This window comes from Nicotiana sylvestris, chromosome 9, assembly GCF_000393655.2.
Source record: "Nicotiana sylvestris chromosome 9, ASM39365v2, whole genome shotgun sequence".
Taxonomy (NCBI): domain Eukaryota; kingdom Viridiplantae; phylum Streptophyta; class Magnoliopsida; order Solanales; family Solanaceae; genus Nicotiana; species Nicotiana sylvestris.
The window spans coordinates 11,976,518-11,992,690 of record NC_091065.1 but is presented as its reverse complement, the minus strand read 5'-3'; the positions used below and the strand labels follow the sequence as shown (position 1 = coordinate 11,992,690).

Below are 16,173 nucleotides of genomic sequence, written 5' to 3'. Positions count from 1 at the left end.
GTTATTGCGTCAGTGTGTGTGTGTAAGTTTACCTAAAAGACGAGCACTAATAAGAGAATCTTCTCTCTCTAGAATGAAATTTCTTCTCGGCCATTGCTGAAAATGACAAGGAAATCAAAGGTTGGAGAGGGAGGTTCGCACATGAAAGGAACAAATCTGAGCAATGGGAACGGAACAAGAGGAATTCCACAATCAGCGGATGCAAAGAGAACTCGCAACATCAATGTTTTGCAAGGGATACGACCATTAGATCTGAGCCAATCAGCTATTGATGGTGAGGCATCAGGGAATTGTACAACAATTAACAGAAATGGAGTAAACAAGCAGGACGAGGGACGCAAATCATGGGCAGAAAGAGTGGAGGATGCGGAGAAATTGACGGAGAAAAAGGAAAACAAAGAGATGAGCCCTAAATCATAGAGCAAAGTTGTTACAAGCCCAATTACTGAAGGACTAGACTTAACACCCCAAGTTCAGGACAATTTGAATGTGAAAATAACTATGGAGGATATAAAGGAGGAAATAGAATTCTGGAGTTCGGTAGTCGTATGTTTTGTTCTGGGATCTAATCCACCACAAGCAATTATGGAAGGATGCTTTCAAAGGATATGGGGATCTCTTGGCATAGACAAGATAACACAGATTAATAGAGGAGTGTTCACGGTGAGATTCCATAACTTTGAAAGCAGAATCAAAGTAATTGAGGATGGAGTCCAGATGTTCGATAGAAAGCCAGTGGTGGTAAAACCTTGGAGCCCAGACATGGATATGAAAAAGGAATCAGTTGAATTGATCCCAATGTGGATTAGGTTCAATAGACTCGATATAAAATACTGGGGACAAGTTGCTCTCACAAAATTGGCAGGACTGGTAGGTAAGACATTAAAAGCAGATCGAGATACAACACACAGAAGGAGAGACTTACATATGCCCGGGTCCTAGTTGAGGTTAAACCTCATCAGAAATATCCAGATACAATCATGTTTGAGGATGAGAGAGGCAGAATTGTAGATCAGGAGGTTTTCTATGAATGGAAACCTACCCTGTGTGGAAAATGCAAGAATATTGGGCATGAAATGAATGAGTGCAGGAGATTTATCAAAGAGGAAAAGGAGAAACAAGCAAATAAACAGGAGCCAAAAGAGCCAATTGAAGTACAGACGTAAAAACAAGTGGAAAGGAAGAATGCAAATGTGCAGAATAAAAGAGAACAGGGACAAAAACAACAAGTGATTGGGCCAACAAGCAAAGGAAACACTAGGAATGAGGTAGCAACTATTGGGAATGAGGTAGCAACTACATCTAGAACGTGGAAGAATTCAGGAAGGGGAAGAGTAGGGGATGGAATACACCAGGATACTATCAGTACTGGGAACTTTTTTGAAACACTAGAGGATCATCAACAAGAGAAAGCAGAAGCAGCAAATGGGAATGTGGTGGAGAACAGGAACAACAAAGGGAAATGGAGTGAGATGGCTTTAGGAAAAGGGCAGGATGGGGGCTACCCCTCATCCAATGGATAGAAAAGGCTTCTGGAATGTTAGGGGGTTGAAAAAGCCACATAAACAAAAGGAAATGGACATGTTTATGAATAATCAAAGAGTTGGCTTATTTGATCTCCTGGAAACAAAGATTAAGAGAGCTAAGGCACAACAAGCTGCTCATAATCTATACAATGGTTGATTTACTACGAACTTAGTAAAGCATTCGGCATGGAGAATATGGGTTGTATGGAAACCTGGAGTATATGATGTCAATATAACAAGTGTAACTGAGCAACTTATACAATGTATGGTCCAACATAGAGGGATAGGAAAACAGTTCAATGTTACAATAATCTATGGGTTTAACAATCAAAGCATGAGAAGGCAACTATGGGAAGATATCAAGAGTATACACCAACAAGTCAGAGGGCCTTGGGTAATAATGAGGGACTTTAATTACATCCTGAGTACTGAAGAAAGAATGGGGAGCTTGGTTACTATGGCAGAAATCAGGGAGTTTAAAAAATGTATGGAGGAGTGCTCAATACAAGACATGAGATCCTCAAGAGCATTCTATACTTGGAGCAACAAACAACCTGGAGAAAGCAGAGTAATAAGTAGAATAGATAGAGTCCTTTTCAACTTTGAATGGATGACAAAGTTGCCTGCATCAGAGGTCCACTACATGCAACCAGGGCTATTTGATCATTCCCCAGGCATAATTAATTGGGAGGGAGGAGGACAACAGGTGAAAAGAAGCTTCAAATACTTCAATATGTGGAGCATGACACGAGATTTCAAAGAAAGAATAAAAGATGTCTGGAAAACAAATAAGAGCGGTACAAAAATGTACCAGTTGGTGGGGAAACTACACAGAATTAAGAGCATCTTATAGATAATCAACAAGGAGAGATTCAACAACATTGAAAAAAGAGCAGAGAAAGTACTAGATACCCTTTAATAGTGTCAAAGCAGAGTACAGAAGAACCCTAAAAATGAAGCATTAATAAATGAAGAAGTAAGATTAAATGAGGAGTGCACAAATGAGAAAAGGCAAGGAACATGTTCTTGCAGCAAAAGGCTAGGGCCCAATGGCTCAGACGGGGGGGATACTAAACACTTTCATGGTCTGTTGAAAGCTCGAAGGAACAGTAACAAAATATTCCACATCAAGGACATGAAAGGGTGTGATATAGATGATCCAGTCAAGATTCCAGATGCATTTATAGAATTTTACACAGAAATGCTGGGAAGGAAATTTGAGGGCAGGGATCATGTAAATAGCCAGGTAATAAGACAGGGTCCAATAGTGAAAGAGGAGAAAAGGAATGAACTGGTAGCAGACTTCACAGAAACAGAGGTGAAGAAGGCTCTATGGGCAATTGTAGGAGACAAAGCTCCATGTCCGGATGGGTTTGGAAACTAGTTTTACAAAGAATGCTGGGATATTGTGGGTGCAAATGTAAAAAGTGAAATTTTGGAGTTCTTTAGAGAAGGCAGAATGCTCAAAATTGTCAACAACACTGTGATAGCTCTTATCCCCAAGAGCACTCATGCTGAGGCAGTAGGTGACTCTAGACCAATTGCTTGTTGCAATACAATATATAAAGTGATCTCGAATATGCTATGCAATAGGCTTAAAAACGTACTACTTGGGATAATCTCTTCTAATCAAAGTGCTTTTGTGGAAGGAAGGAATATAGTGCACAACATATTGATATGCCAAGATCTGGTGAGGCTGTATAAGAGAAAGAATATGACTAGAAACTGTCTAATTAAAGTAGACCTAAGGAAGGCATATGACATTGTGGAGTGGAAATTTGTGGAAGAGATGTTGCATGTTCTTAACTTCCCTAAAAAATTCATAGAGTTGTTGATGTCTTGCATTATATCTACTCATTATACAATAGCAGTGAATGGTGGAGTCTATGGCAACATTGAGGGCAAACGAGGGCTAAGGCAAGGAGATCCAATATCACCTCTCCTATTTGTAATTTGCATGGAATACCTATCAAGAATTATGAAATGGATCACTGAACAAAAAGGGTTCCAGTTTCATACCAAATATCGAGGGCTCAAATTAAACCATCTATGTTTTGCAGATGATGTGTTATTCTTTTGTAAAGGGGAGTGGCAATCTGTGGAAATGATCCTAAGGGGGCTGGAAATATTGTCAAAAGCATCAGGATTACACACTAATGCAGCTAAATCAAACATCTATATTGCGAACATGGAGGAGCAATGCATTTAGGACATATGTGAGCTTACATGATATCAAAGAGTGGTATTACCATTCAGGTACTTTGGGGTACCAATATCTGCTAGGAAGCTATCAATAACAGATTGTGAAATGTTGGTGGAGAAAATGGCTACCAAAGTCAAAACATGGGGTACAAGAAATATATCCTATGCTGGATGGGTGATGCTAGTGAATTCAGTGTTGATGCAAGTGCATTCATATTGGGCTTCCATCTTCATCCTCCCCAAAAAGGTATTAAGGAACATAATAGGCATCTGCAGAAGCTTTCTATGGGAAGGAAAAGGGAATTTAACCAAAATGGCATTAGTAGCATGTGGCATAGTATGTAGGCCAAAATAACAAGGGGGATTGGGGATAACTGATTGTATAATTTGGAATGAAGCAACAATGGCGAAATATGTATGGAACATAGCAAATAAGGAAGACAATCTATGGGTGAAATGGGTCAAACATGTATACATAAAGGATCAGTCGTCGTGGCAATATGTACCTCCAAATGACAGTTGCTAGTATTGGAAGAAAATTTGTACCATTAGGGATAAATTTGCTGCTGGATTTGTGATCAATGGTTGGCTAACACAGGGGATCAAATATACTGTGAGAAGTGGATACCAATGGTGTAAAGGAGAAGTAGAGAAACAACCATGGTATCGGGGGTATGGAATCGGATGAATGTGTCTAAACATAGTTTCACTAGTTGGCTTGCCATGCATAGGAAGGTACTGACTAAGGAGCGACTGCTAAAACTGAAGATAAGCCAAGATAGTGGATGCCTGATATGTGGGAACCAAGTAGAAACAATGGAACATAAATGAAATTTTCAATGCAAATACAGGGTCCGAGAAAAAATCACTGGGTTCTAGGGGTGGGCATTCAGTATTTCGGTTCGGTATTTAAGAATTTCGGTTCGGTATTTCGGTATTCGGTTTATCAATTGTGTATAACAAATACCGTACAGAAATATTTCGGTACGGTTCAATATTTCTTATTTTGGTTCGGTATGGTTTCGGTACGGTTTCGATTTAAACCAAATCTATGTTATAAGGCTTCTGCATAAGAGATTGTGATTGTGAAATATCTTGATACAAATTTATTAGATTAACTATATCAGCTAAACCAATAACTAATTTCGAATGATATAGCTTGTTAAGTCATCAGCCTCATCTATCCCTGTATGGCAATAATATTCATGTTTCATGAGATTGGATAAGTTTCTAGGATGAAACCACAATCAGATCAAGTTCAACAGTGAGAAAAACTACTGTTGAAAAGGAATAAATAAGTCTTATAATGAACATTCACCTGGAAAGAACATCTCATCTCAAATAAATGGTAGATAGAACTCAAAATACTTAGGGAAACAGGCTTCAATAGTTTTCAAAATCTACAAACTAACACAACACCGCAACCATTTACTGGCTAATTATTTTGGTATTTCGGTATACGGTATACCGAACCGAAATACCGAAATTTTTGTACCGAAAAAATCGAAATACCGAAAAAAACCGAAACCAAAATACCAAATTAATTCGGTTCGGTTCGGAATTCGATTTTTCGGATTTTATGCCCACCCCTACTGGGTTCGCCCGAACCCACACTCACTATTGTAGCTCCGCTCCTGGTGTCTAATATATCGTTTTGTATATAAATGATTGAAATAATATATGCTAATATAATTAAGTGATAACATAGATGAAATGCATTCTTAAATTCATTGCAATATTAAGATTTATGAAAATATAGATTTTAGTTGAGTAGCTTGAATAAGCATATACATACTCGAACTAATTCTGTTGTTAAATTAGTACCAAAAATTTTGAAAATGTAAGATAGTCTTAGGGTATATTATTAATTTTGATAAATCAATTATTTTTGGCTTTAAGGGAATATTTTCAAAATAAACGCAATCCGTAAAAAAAAAGTGTCATAATCATGTGGGCCCAAACCTAATGCCACCTAGGATGACAAGTCATCTAAGGCACACGTTAAAGTAAAGATTGATGGTGACTTTAATATACACTACGTAGTCAAAATGATGACGACACACGCACAGCGCACGCTTGTCACAAGCAAACATTCCTCGTACATATTTTTTACTTTACCCTCGTTATACTGAACAATTATACTCTCAACTCCAATTTAACTACCTTAATTTGGATTAAAATTAAGGGTAAAAGTGTCATTTGATCAGTTAGCTTTGACTTCAAATTCTTATAAGATCAACAGATTCTATCCGAAAATTCCATCAAGTTGTATCACGTCTCTTTGCAATCCAAAATGGCCATTTCTTCTAAATATATTGCTATATTTCTCATTTTTATTTTCCTTTCTTTTCCATCAAAAATCACATGTGAATCTGAAGATAATAATACTACTCAATCAAAATGTGGTTCGGATACTGGACATGGATGTAGAAACAAGAATGAGGCATTAAAGCTAAAACTTGTTGCCATTGCTTCGATTCTTGTAACTAGCATGATTGGTGTTTGTTTACCTCTTGTTTCTCGTACAGTTCCTGCCCTTCAACCCGATAAGAATTTATTCGTGTTGGTTAAGGCATTTGCTTCCGGGGTTATACTAGCCACTGGATACATGCATGTTATGCCTGACTCGTTCGATTGTCTTAGGTCAGACTGCTTACCAGATAACCCCTGGAAAAAATTTCCCTTCACGACATTTGTGGCTATGCTTTCGGCTATTTTAACTCTAAGCGTGGATTCATATGCAATGAGTTACTTTAAGAAGTATAAATTTGAAAGTGGAGTAGGAAATGTAAGAGATTATGCTCATAATGGAAAGATGGAGTCGCAAATTTGTGATAATAATATTAGCCACTTTCATGGAGAAGCCAAAGTTGATGATAAACCTGCACAATTGCTTAGGTATCGCGTGGTAGCTCAGGTACAATTCTCACTTCGATAGGAATTATCTGATATAGTCCGTGTTATTGTAGAAGGGGAGCCTTGGAGCAACGGTAAAATTGTCTTTGATTGACCTATAGATCACGGGTTCGAATCGTGAAGGTAGCCACTAATATAATGCTTCAATTAGGGTAGACTGTCTACTTTACACGCCTTGGGGCTGGAGTGCAGCCCTTCACCAAATACTATGTGAATGTAGGATACTTTATACAACATGCTGCCTAGTCTAGGTTATTGTAGTTCTAATATTGACCACGATATTGTATACTAATAATTATCAATAATCCGTCGTACTTAAAAAACTTATACGACAATATGTCACATATAATATACTTAATTTATATATTTTCATTCACCTAATTAGTTGAATGTCATGGCAATGCAGGTTTTGGAGCTAGGAATTGTGGTGCACTCGGTAGTGATAGGATTATCAATGGGAGCATCTGATAATCCATGTACAATTAGGCCACTAGTAGCTGCTATATGCTTTCATCAACTTTTTGAAGGAATGGGTCTAGGTGGTTGCATTCTTCAGGTAAACATAAATTTCAAATCTCGTCAAGATTGTTCATTATTACATAAATCTAACCTTTTTATTTTTTCGTGTATAGGCCGAATATGGTATGAAGATAAAAGCAATAATGGTGTTTTTTTTCTCATTAACAACACCATTTGGAATAGCACTTGGAATAGGTTTATCAAAAGTGTATAGTGAAAATAGTCCAACAGCACTAATAGTGGTGGGATTGCTAAATGCATGTTCAGCTGGTTTATTGAATTACATGGCATTAGTGGATCTTCTTGCAGCTGATTTCTTGGGGACTAAATTGCAGAATAGTATGAAACTTCAATCATGGGCTTATCTTGCTGTTTTACTAGGTGCTGGTGGCATGTCTGTTATGGCTATATGGGCCTAAATTGTTTTGGGGAAAAAAAGAAAAGCATTTAGGCATTTTTTTTTTCAATCTAATTTTTCTTCCATCACCCATGTAAATATAAATTTTGAATATCCGAAATAATGTAATAAGTTTGATCTCCTTTTTATATGCTTTAGTACTTTCACACTGTTGAATTTTTAATCTCGTGCCCAGGGCAAATAGAACTTTAAGGTACCAGGTTCATCTGAACCAAGTATTTTTGAAGTAAAATATAAATTTATCAGTAAGAATTCATTAAAATTATAATAAACAGTAGATATGAACTCATACTTTGTAAGTATTTATGAAGTATACTAGTTTGCAGAGCTCATTCTACATATAACTCTACCTTCTCCATATGTGCAAATATTAGACATATTGAAACATTGCGACAATATTAAGTTCTTGCATTTTGGTTGACATAAATTACACATTTGCAATAAATAATTGTAAGGTAATGATAGTGTTTAAGTGAAGGATAAATATTTTTTCAATTTTATTAGAATGCGAATTTACATCTTTATACAAAAATATTTTTGAAGTAATGTTTGGTTAAAGGTTAAAATTGTCACTCACCTTTCGATGATTAAATTTGTAAATTATAACTTTTGACTTAGGTTGATCCCACTTATAATATAGTATACTGTATATTGATGATATGATAATTAACTAAGCTAATAATCGGTCCATCGACCATATTGATTGATAATTCTAAGAATTGAGAAAAACAAGTCCAAGTGACATTGACAAATATATTATAGAAAACCATAGAAACATCTGCAGATAATAAGGGGAAAAGCATAGTTTCATCTTATTAACTATCGCTATACATAAAGTTGAGTTGATATTTTGCGGCCCGATTAGGATAAAAGAGTCCAAAATGTTTCTCTGTGATTTCTCCTTGCTTTTCATTTTCATCAAACATAGCAAATAAATAAGTCTCTATAATCCTTCCAGGTTTCTTTGGAGTTCCTGCCCCTCCTTTTACATGATTAACCAAATTTCTATAATAAGTCTGAGCATTTTCTATAGTTGCTGCTGAGTTTCCTTCAGAAGGCCAACCACTTTCAGATACAATAATCTCCACATTTGGTCCTCCAGCTTTCTCTACGGCAAAATATATAGAATCCAAAAGGGCATCAAAAAGATTTTGATATCCTGTGGAATTTGTTTCTTGTTGGTTGAAAAGTGCGTAAGAAAGTGGGACATCGACCGTGTTATAAATGTGGCCGAAATAAGGGTAAATATTGGCTAAGAGTGGAAGGTTATTTCGTGCTAGGAATTCGATTATAGGATTAATGAAACTCTTGAGTTCTTCGCGAAAAATACTATCTTTAGGCGGGTAGGTATTCGCTAAGAGCCCTGAATATGTTGCAGTTGAGACCTTGATCTTATCTTGCAACCCTGCAGCTGCTAATGCATTGTACACATTTTTCATTGCATGAAGAAGAAATTGTGAATATTGACCATTATTTGTGGGAGAGACTTCATTTCCTATAGATATGTATTTGAATTTAACATAAGGGAAATGACTTCTAATATTATCTTGAACCCAACCATTGGCTATTGAAGAATTGGCTAGGGCTTCAAGATCTTGATTTGGGACATCAAGAATGATCTCAATGTTACTTCCATTGAGAGCTTTGAAGATATTTGTATCAGGATAGTAGATTCTCATCTTTCTAATACCATTAGCCTTGTATAGGTTTATGACATCTTGTTCTGATGGTAAATTGTTGGCAATTTCCCCATAGCATACTCCAATATTAGACTGTGCCCCTGCATTGAGGGAAGGGGTATTATCACTTTTAACCCGCGGCAGAAACTATTTATATTTGGTAGCCGAAAAAATGTATAAAATTTGTATAATTTTTGTATATAACATACAGAATGTATATATATACAAAAAATATACAAATTTTATACATTTTTTGGCTATTATTTTTACTATAAAGTGTCATTTTTTCTTGAGGGAAAACTAAAAGGAAATTTGTTTCAACATAACATTAAATCCGCCCAAAAACGTAAGAGTTTAACTTTTGTACATCAACAACGATGTATATTTTTAATCACTAGCTATCATATCAATACGTCCTATATATTCATAATAAGTGCTAACTGCCCTTATGTAATAATTGACACTAGTAACTTGAAAAATAATGAAAATAAACCTTCTAAGGTAACATGTTAAATTGCACAAATAATGTAAAATTTCATTATACTATCTGTGAATATAAATAAAATCCTAAAAGTAAATTTTGTCAATATAGGGGCACAATCAACTATTAGAAACATAGCGATGTTTTATGGTTCTGGCCATTAAAAAACTTAAAATTGGTAGAAAGCAAACATGTTAATTTATATAAGATGTGATGTAAGATGTATAGGTGTGTGTAGAGAGAGACCTGTAATCTGGATATTGCACATTAACAGCCCAACAAGTATAAGGACAGCTGCACCAAGACTCCTTTTATTGAATAAGTACCACAAAGCCATGGAAAAAAATGGAGCTTAGAGAGTACTAAGCAAGAAGATCGATTAAGAAACAGAATGTAGTTTCAAGAACGAGACAGTTTGGTCAATCCAAGTTCAGTTGGACAGATAATTAATGGAAACCCCTCCTCGGAGAGGGATTCAGTAACAACCTAACGATAGAGATAGGTTTTGAAATGCTCGACCTCCCTCCCTTTCGGTTAGTAACACATGTTAAGAGGTTAACCATGGGCTAGAACTGTACATTAAGGAAACATCCTATTGCTTCTTATATAGGCAAGTAACACAATATGGAGCCGTCTTAGAAAATGACTTGACTTAAAAGAACAAATACCACCATAGAAATGTAAAGATTCCCAAGCATACCAAGTGACGCACTTCATAGCACAGTAGTGCAATTTTGACATAAATGAAGAAAAATTGCACAAGTTCCACTAAAAAGCGATGGACGTATGGAATTGTACAGGAAAAATGGATCCCATTTAATATATCTGCATGATGATTGTTTGGCCTATCACAACATCACACGTGATTCAATTAGGTCTAGTTTGATAACAAAAAAATACTTTTGTTTTTAAGAATAAAAGAGAAAAGATTTCACATACACTACACTCTTATTTTGGTCGATGACAGAAAACTTCGATGAAATTTGTTAAATAAGTCTAGGCCTAACTCATACTCCAAAAACTAGTTTGAGAAGTGAAGGATTGATCAAACCTTATAAGGAGATCAGAAATCTCATTCTTTATACGGGGTTCCACTATCACTGATTTAGAGCGTGCACAATCATAGATCACAGGAATTTCCACTCCTCTTCAATTGGTTCGGGGCGTTTCGCCCATCTTTTGTGTAACGACTCGGCCGATCGTTTTGAGAGATAGCCCTGATCCCCTATTAACTGCTTTCCCCATATTTATTTCTGCTATTGTGACTTGCCGAGAGGTTTTGTTTGGGTTTTTGGAATATTTTGGGACACTTAATCCCTAAACGGAAGCTTAAGTCTTAGGATTTTGTCCGTAGTCGGAACTGTGTGAAAACGACTACGGAATGGAGTTTCGTCGGTTCCGTTAGCTTCTTTGGGTGATTCTAGACTTAGGAGGGTGAACGGATTGTGTTTTGGAGGTCTGTAGCTCATTTAGACTTGAAATGGCGAAAGTCGAATTTTTGGAGATTTGGACCGGTATTGGAATTTTTGATATCGGGGTTAGATTCTAATTCTGGAAGTTGCAGTAGATCCGTAATGTTTAATATGACTTGTGTGCAAAATTTGAGGTCAATCAAACGTGGTTTGATAGGTTTCGGCATCGGTTATAGGAATTTAAAGTTTCAAGTTCTTTAAGTTTGAACTGGAGGGTAATTCATGATTTTAGCATTGTTTGATGTAATTTGAGAGTTTGACTAAGTCCGTATGGTGTTTTAGGACTTGTTGGTATGTTTGATTGAGGTCCGGGGGGCCTCGAGTGTTTCGGATGCTTAACGGATGAAATATTGGACTTATGCAATTTCTGAAGTTCTGGTGTTTCGCACACCTGCGGTGGGGAGATCGCAGGTGCGGAATTGCACATGCGGAAGGTCTAGCGTAGAAGCGGATTTGGAAAGAATTATCAGGGCTCGTAGGTGCGAGGAAAGGGCCGCATCTGCGATGCCCGCAGATGCGCTCAACAAACCGCAGGTGCGGAGGAGGATCGTAGGAGCGGACCAATGTCTGCAGGTGCACACACGCACTACTACAAAAATGGGCTTTAGTGGAAATTAAAAATGCCTTTAGTGGCAATAATAATCACCGCTAAAAACTTTACCAGCCATTAGTATTTAGGCAGCAATGCGGGGGTCGGCAAAGCCTTTAGCGACCGTTCTAACAAAAGTTGGTAAAGGGTATGGTTTATGGCCGATAAAACCATTAGTTTTAATGGCAATTATTTGCGGCAATTTTTTTGGTTGTTGAAGCCAATGCATAACGGCTAACTATGCTCTTTTAGTGTTCATTTTAATAGCCGGTAACTTTAATTAAACTGCCACTAAAGGTCAGTAGTTTAACATTAATTATTTGTGGCAATTAGAATTGCTACAATATCAATAGTAAAAATATCTTAATTTATCCCTTTAGCCACCTTTTTTATGGCCAGAAAATTCAATTAAATGGTCGCTAAAAGTCACAAGCTTTAACGATAATTGTTTAGCCATCATTAACAATGACTACTGCGTTCGTCCAGAAAATATTACTAGTAAATCCAATGAAATTGTTAGTAAAGAGATCCTCTTGGTGGCAAAGAAGTTTGACACTAAAAATATATTACTATTATCTCATAAAATAACTTACTAAAGCTAAAACAAACAAAAGAAAGGAAGTAAACCAAAATATTATTGTCACAATTCAAAAGAAAACCTTATATTTTTCGTTCTAATATAATGTGATGTCCCAAAGGGTCATCTTATGTTTTAGAACTTGATTCCGTATTTTGAGGTCTTAAAAATCTCATTTTATTTCTCCTCGATTTGCCTGCACAGTCCGGACGTGTTTCCGGAAAGCTTTTATGTGAAAAATTGATGAAATAATATTTTTTGGCCTAAAAAGTTGATTTTTGTTGACTTCGATCAATATTTTGGGTAAACGGATCCGGACACGTATTTTGACGGTCCCGGTGAGTTCCTAGTAAATAATGGGACCTGGGAATATGTCCAGAATCGAATTTCGAGGTCCCTAGCCCGAGAAATGAATTTTTGATAAAAATTGTAAGACTAAAATTAAAGGTTTTAAGAATTTAGTTAATGATCTTGTTGGTACCGGGTCCGTATTTTGATTTCAGAGCCCGGTACAGTTCCGTTATGATATTTATACCTTATATGTGAAATTTGGTGAGAAACAGGACTGATTTGACGTGATTCGGGCCTTTGGTTGAGAAAATAGAAGTTTTAAAACTTTCTTGAAAATTTCATCCAATTTGGTGCTAAATTCGTAGTTTTAGGTGTTATTTTGGCGATTTGATTGCACGGTCAAGTTCGTATGATATTTTTAGACTTGTGTGCATGTTTGGTTTGGAGCCCTGAGGGCTCGGGTGAGTTTCGGATAGGCTACGGGATGATTTGCACTTAGAAAATTTGATGTGTTTCCTGCTTCTGGTATGCTGATATTTTGTGCTTCGCTATCGCGAAGTGCAAGAAGGCCTGGGGAGGGATTTTTCCTACGCGAACGTGAGACTTCGGTCGCAAACGCAGAGCACTGGGGGGTTATCTCTTTGTGAACAACTGGCCTTACGCGAACACATAGTGTATTGGAGGTGGGCTGGGAATTCAAAGAGTTATTCTACGCGAACGCGGTCCTAGGCCCGCGAACGCGATGGTCAGGGGGGACAGACCATCGTGAACGCGTGCAACTCTTCGCGAACACGAAGGTCTTCTGGCCGCTGTGAATCGCAATCGCGACAGGTCTACCGCGAACGCGATAAAGACCTGTCTAGTGTTTTAAAACAGACTTGAAAAATGGGAATGATTCAAAATTTCATATCTATTCCATTAGAACTCAACCTAGGGCGATTTTTTAAGAGGGATTTCAACACCAAATCATAGGTTTATGTTCTTTAACTCATTTCCTTCAATTTCCATCAACACCCATTAGATTTCTAGTCCTAAATCAAGTTCTTAAGGGTAGAAAATTATGGATTTTAAGAGAATTGGGAATTTTGCAAATTTGGTGATTTAGACCTCGATTTGGGATCGGATTCCGAAAATAATTATATATTTCGGCTCGGGAGTGAATGGGTGAATGAGTTTTGGTCCGAACCTCCAGTTTTGACCAAGCGGGCTCGAGGTCGGTTTTTGACTTTTTAGAGGAAATGTTGGGAAAATTATAATTATGCATTGGAATTGATTTCATTAGTGATAATTGATGTTATTAAGTTAATTATGACTAGATACGAGTGATCCGGGGGTGGATAGAGGAAAAGCGGTGTTTGAACAGTGAGTGACCTGTGGATCGAGGTAAGTGTTTGGTCTAACTTTTAACTCCATGGATTAGGGATCCCCGACTTAATTGCTATATGAAAATCCATGTGTGTGGCGTATAGGTGAGGTGACGAGTACCTATGCACCGCCAATTTATCTGTTTTTAATTGTTCCATTCCCATTCTTAATATATTGTTCCCTGCCTTAACTGCTACCTATTTTATTTCTATTTCCATGTTTAGTTGCTACTTGTCGGATATTTTTTCGTTGCTAAGGTATTGGAAATTACGTGGTTTCATGGATTCGTATTATTGGTTTGGGCTGGCTATCAGTGTTTATTAGTATACTTTTGATTGGTTTCGCTGAGTAACATAATTCGAGTAAAGTTTCATAATTTTACCGTTTTCCGTTTGTTTTAGTTGACGTTAAATACCATGAGGGGTTTTGAGCCAAATTGTAAAATTTCTGTTCTTATTGTATGATTGGTACTGATATCGTGGGATCAGGTTGCACGCTGCAACAGGAGGAATAAGGGTGAAATGTGATTGTCTAGTGGGATCGGATTGCGCGCCACAACAGGAAGAATAAGGGTGATATATTAAGGAGTAATAAGGGTGGATTGTTATTGTACGGTGGGATCAGGTTTTACGCTGCAACAGGAGGAATAAAGGTGAATGTTCATATTGCTACTGATTATATGGTGGGATCGGGATGCGCGCCGCATTAGTTTGTTGTTTACGTATCCTTCTTCTGCTGTGAATTTATTCTGTAGTTTTGTATCTCACCTAAGGATTGGTTATAGCTGGGTAATGATAATATTTGGAGTTCCGTATATATTTTTGCTGCAAGTGGCTGTTTCATTTTGTCCCCTACTTCTTTTCGCTTTGTTATATACTGTATGAAGGTTATATTGAAATTGCTCTGCCGTAGCTTCGTTACTACCTCTTCGAGGTTAGGTTCGGCACTTACCAGTACATGAGGTCTGTTGTACTGATATTGTACTCTGCACTTTCTGTGCAGATTTTGGAGCTGGTAGTGGCTGATCGAGAGGTCGGTTGCAGGCATTTCATCTAGGAGACCCAAGGTAGTCCTGCTGGCGTCCGTAGACCCTAGCGTCCCCTTCTACATCTCTATATTCCTTTTTTTTCTTTACTTCCAAAATAGATGTAATTTCTTTTAGACCAATATTTGTAGTAATTCATAGTATGTTCGTGGATTGTGACATCAGACTCTGGGTAGTAGTAATAGCTATGGTATTGTGAATAGACAAAAGGTTATTTACGTATTTCCGCCTTTATTTCTACTTGATTTAGTCTATTAAATTTTAATTTATGAAATATAAAGGAATAAGGTTAATGGAACTCTAACGTTGGCTTGCCTAGCGAGTACGATGTTAGGCACCATCACGGTCCCGATGGTGGAAAATTCGGATCGTGACATATAACCAATCCTATCGATAATGACTTCAAACAATTTTCGCAACTCTTCATCATATTGAAATCTTCCACATGCGAAATTTTCAAATATCAGAATATATGACCTGAAATAATAAAAATAAATGTGTCATAATATAAAATGTAATGTATAAAAACATTGCAAGTTGTGTGAATAACCTGACATCACAAGCAAGAAGCATTTACTAACAAGAAATCTTATTCTTTCATATGGTCTCACAATTATGTTATCTTAATCCCAGACGAACGATTGGGACTGTAAAAGGACGTGGAGGAAGAACAACTAAGAAGTCATTGAGACAATCAAAGGAAGAATTGACAACAAAATTCAATGCTACATATATTACTTTCTTTTAGTTGCCGAAAATTTTTATTGAGTCTTTACATTTTCTTGCTCAAGATCCATGTTGTTTCCTTAACCACCATCAAGTAGACCTTTTCTAAATAGACTCCTCTATCCGCTATGGGGGAATGTTCTGACTGGTATCTTTTTCGATGAGCGTACTGTTACATTTTCTAAAATGAAGCTAACTACTCTTCCAAAAGAGGTGCTGATCACAAGTAAAATCATCTAAGCTGAATTATCAATATTGTGAATGAGCTAAAATTTCTTTTAAATTATTCAACTAAAGTTACCAGTGATTAACCTTATCACATTCATATAAATAAACAGAAGTGACAAGTATTCAGCACTAAGGCAGA

The 16,173-nt window shown here is 36.9% G+C and overlaps 4 protein-coding genes across 4 annotated transcripts; 3 read left to right on the top strand and 1 right to left on the bottom strand.

The window, feature by feature from the left end:
- Positions 1–501: 501 nt before the first annotated feature.
- On the top strand, positions 502–1,523 carry LOC104243204 (uncharacterized). Its single transcript, XM_009798357.1, has 3 exons — positions 502–870; positions 963–1,154; positions 1,200–1,523. Exons 1-3 carry the CDS (start codon positions 502–504, stop codon positions 1,521–1,523), a joined length of 885 nt encoding a protein of 294 aa, XP_009796659.1.
- Positions 1,524–1,965: 442 nt separating this feature from the next.
- On the top strand, positions 1,966–2,910 carry LOC138877237 (uncharacterized). Its single transcript, XM_070156829.1, has 2 exons — positions 1,966–2,232; positions 2,449–2,910. The coding sequence occupies exons 1-2, from the start codon at positions 1,966–1,968 to the stop codon at positions 2,908–2,910; spliced, it is 729 nt and encodes a 242-aa protein (XP_070012930.1).
- A 3,099-nt stretch (positions 2,911–6,009) lies between these two features.
- On the top strand, positions 6,010–7,609 carry LOC104243203 (fe(2+) transport protein 1-like). Its single transcript, XM_009798356.2, has 3 exons — positions 6,010–6,645; positions 7,051–7,200; positions 7,277–7,609. Exons 1-3 carry the CDS (start codon positions 6,022–6,024, stop codon positions 7,580–7,582), a joined length of 1,080 nt encoding a protein of 359 aa, XP_009796658.1. The 5' UTR covers positions 6,010–6,021; the 3' UTR covers positions 7,583–7,609.
- A 691-nt stretch (positions 7,610–8,300) lies between these two features.
- LOC104243202 (glucan endo-1,3-beta-glucosidase) lies at positions 8,301–10,332 on the bottom strand. The gene is made up of 2 exons (XM_009798355.2): positions 9,988–10,332; positions 8,301–9,361 (listed from the first exon to the last, which is right to left on the bottom strand). Exons 1-2 carry the CDS (start codon positions 10,076–10,078, stop codon positions 8,397–8,399), a joined length of 1,056 nt encoding a protein of 351 aa, XP_009796657.1. The 5' UTR covers positions 10,079–10,332; the 3' UTR covers positions 8,301–8,396.
- Between the last annotated feature and the right edge of the window lie 5,841 nt (positions 10,333–16,173).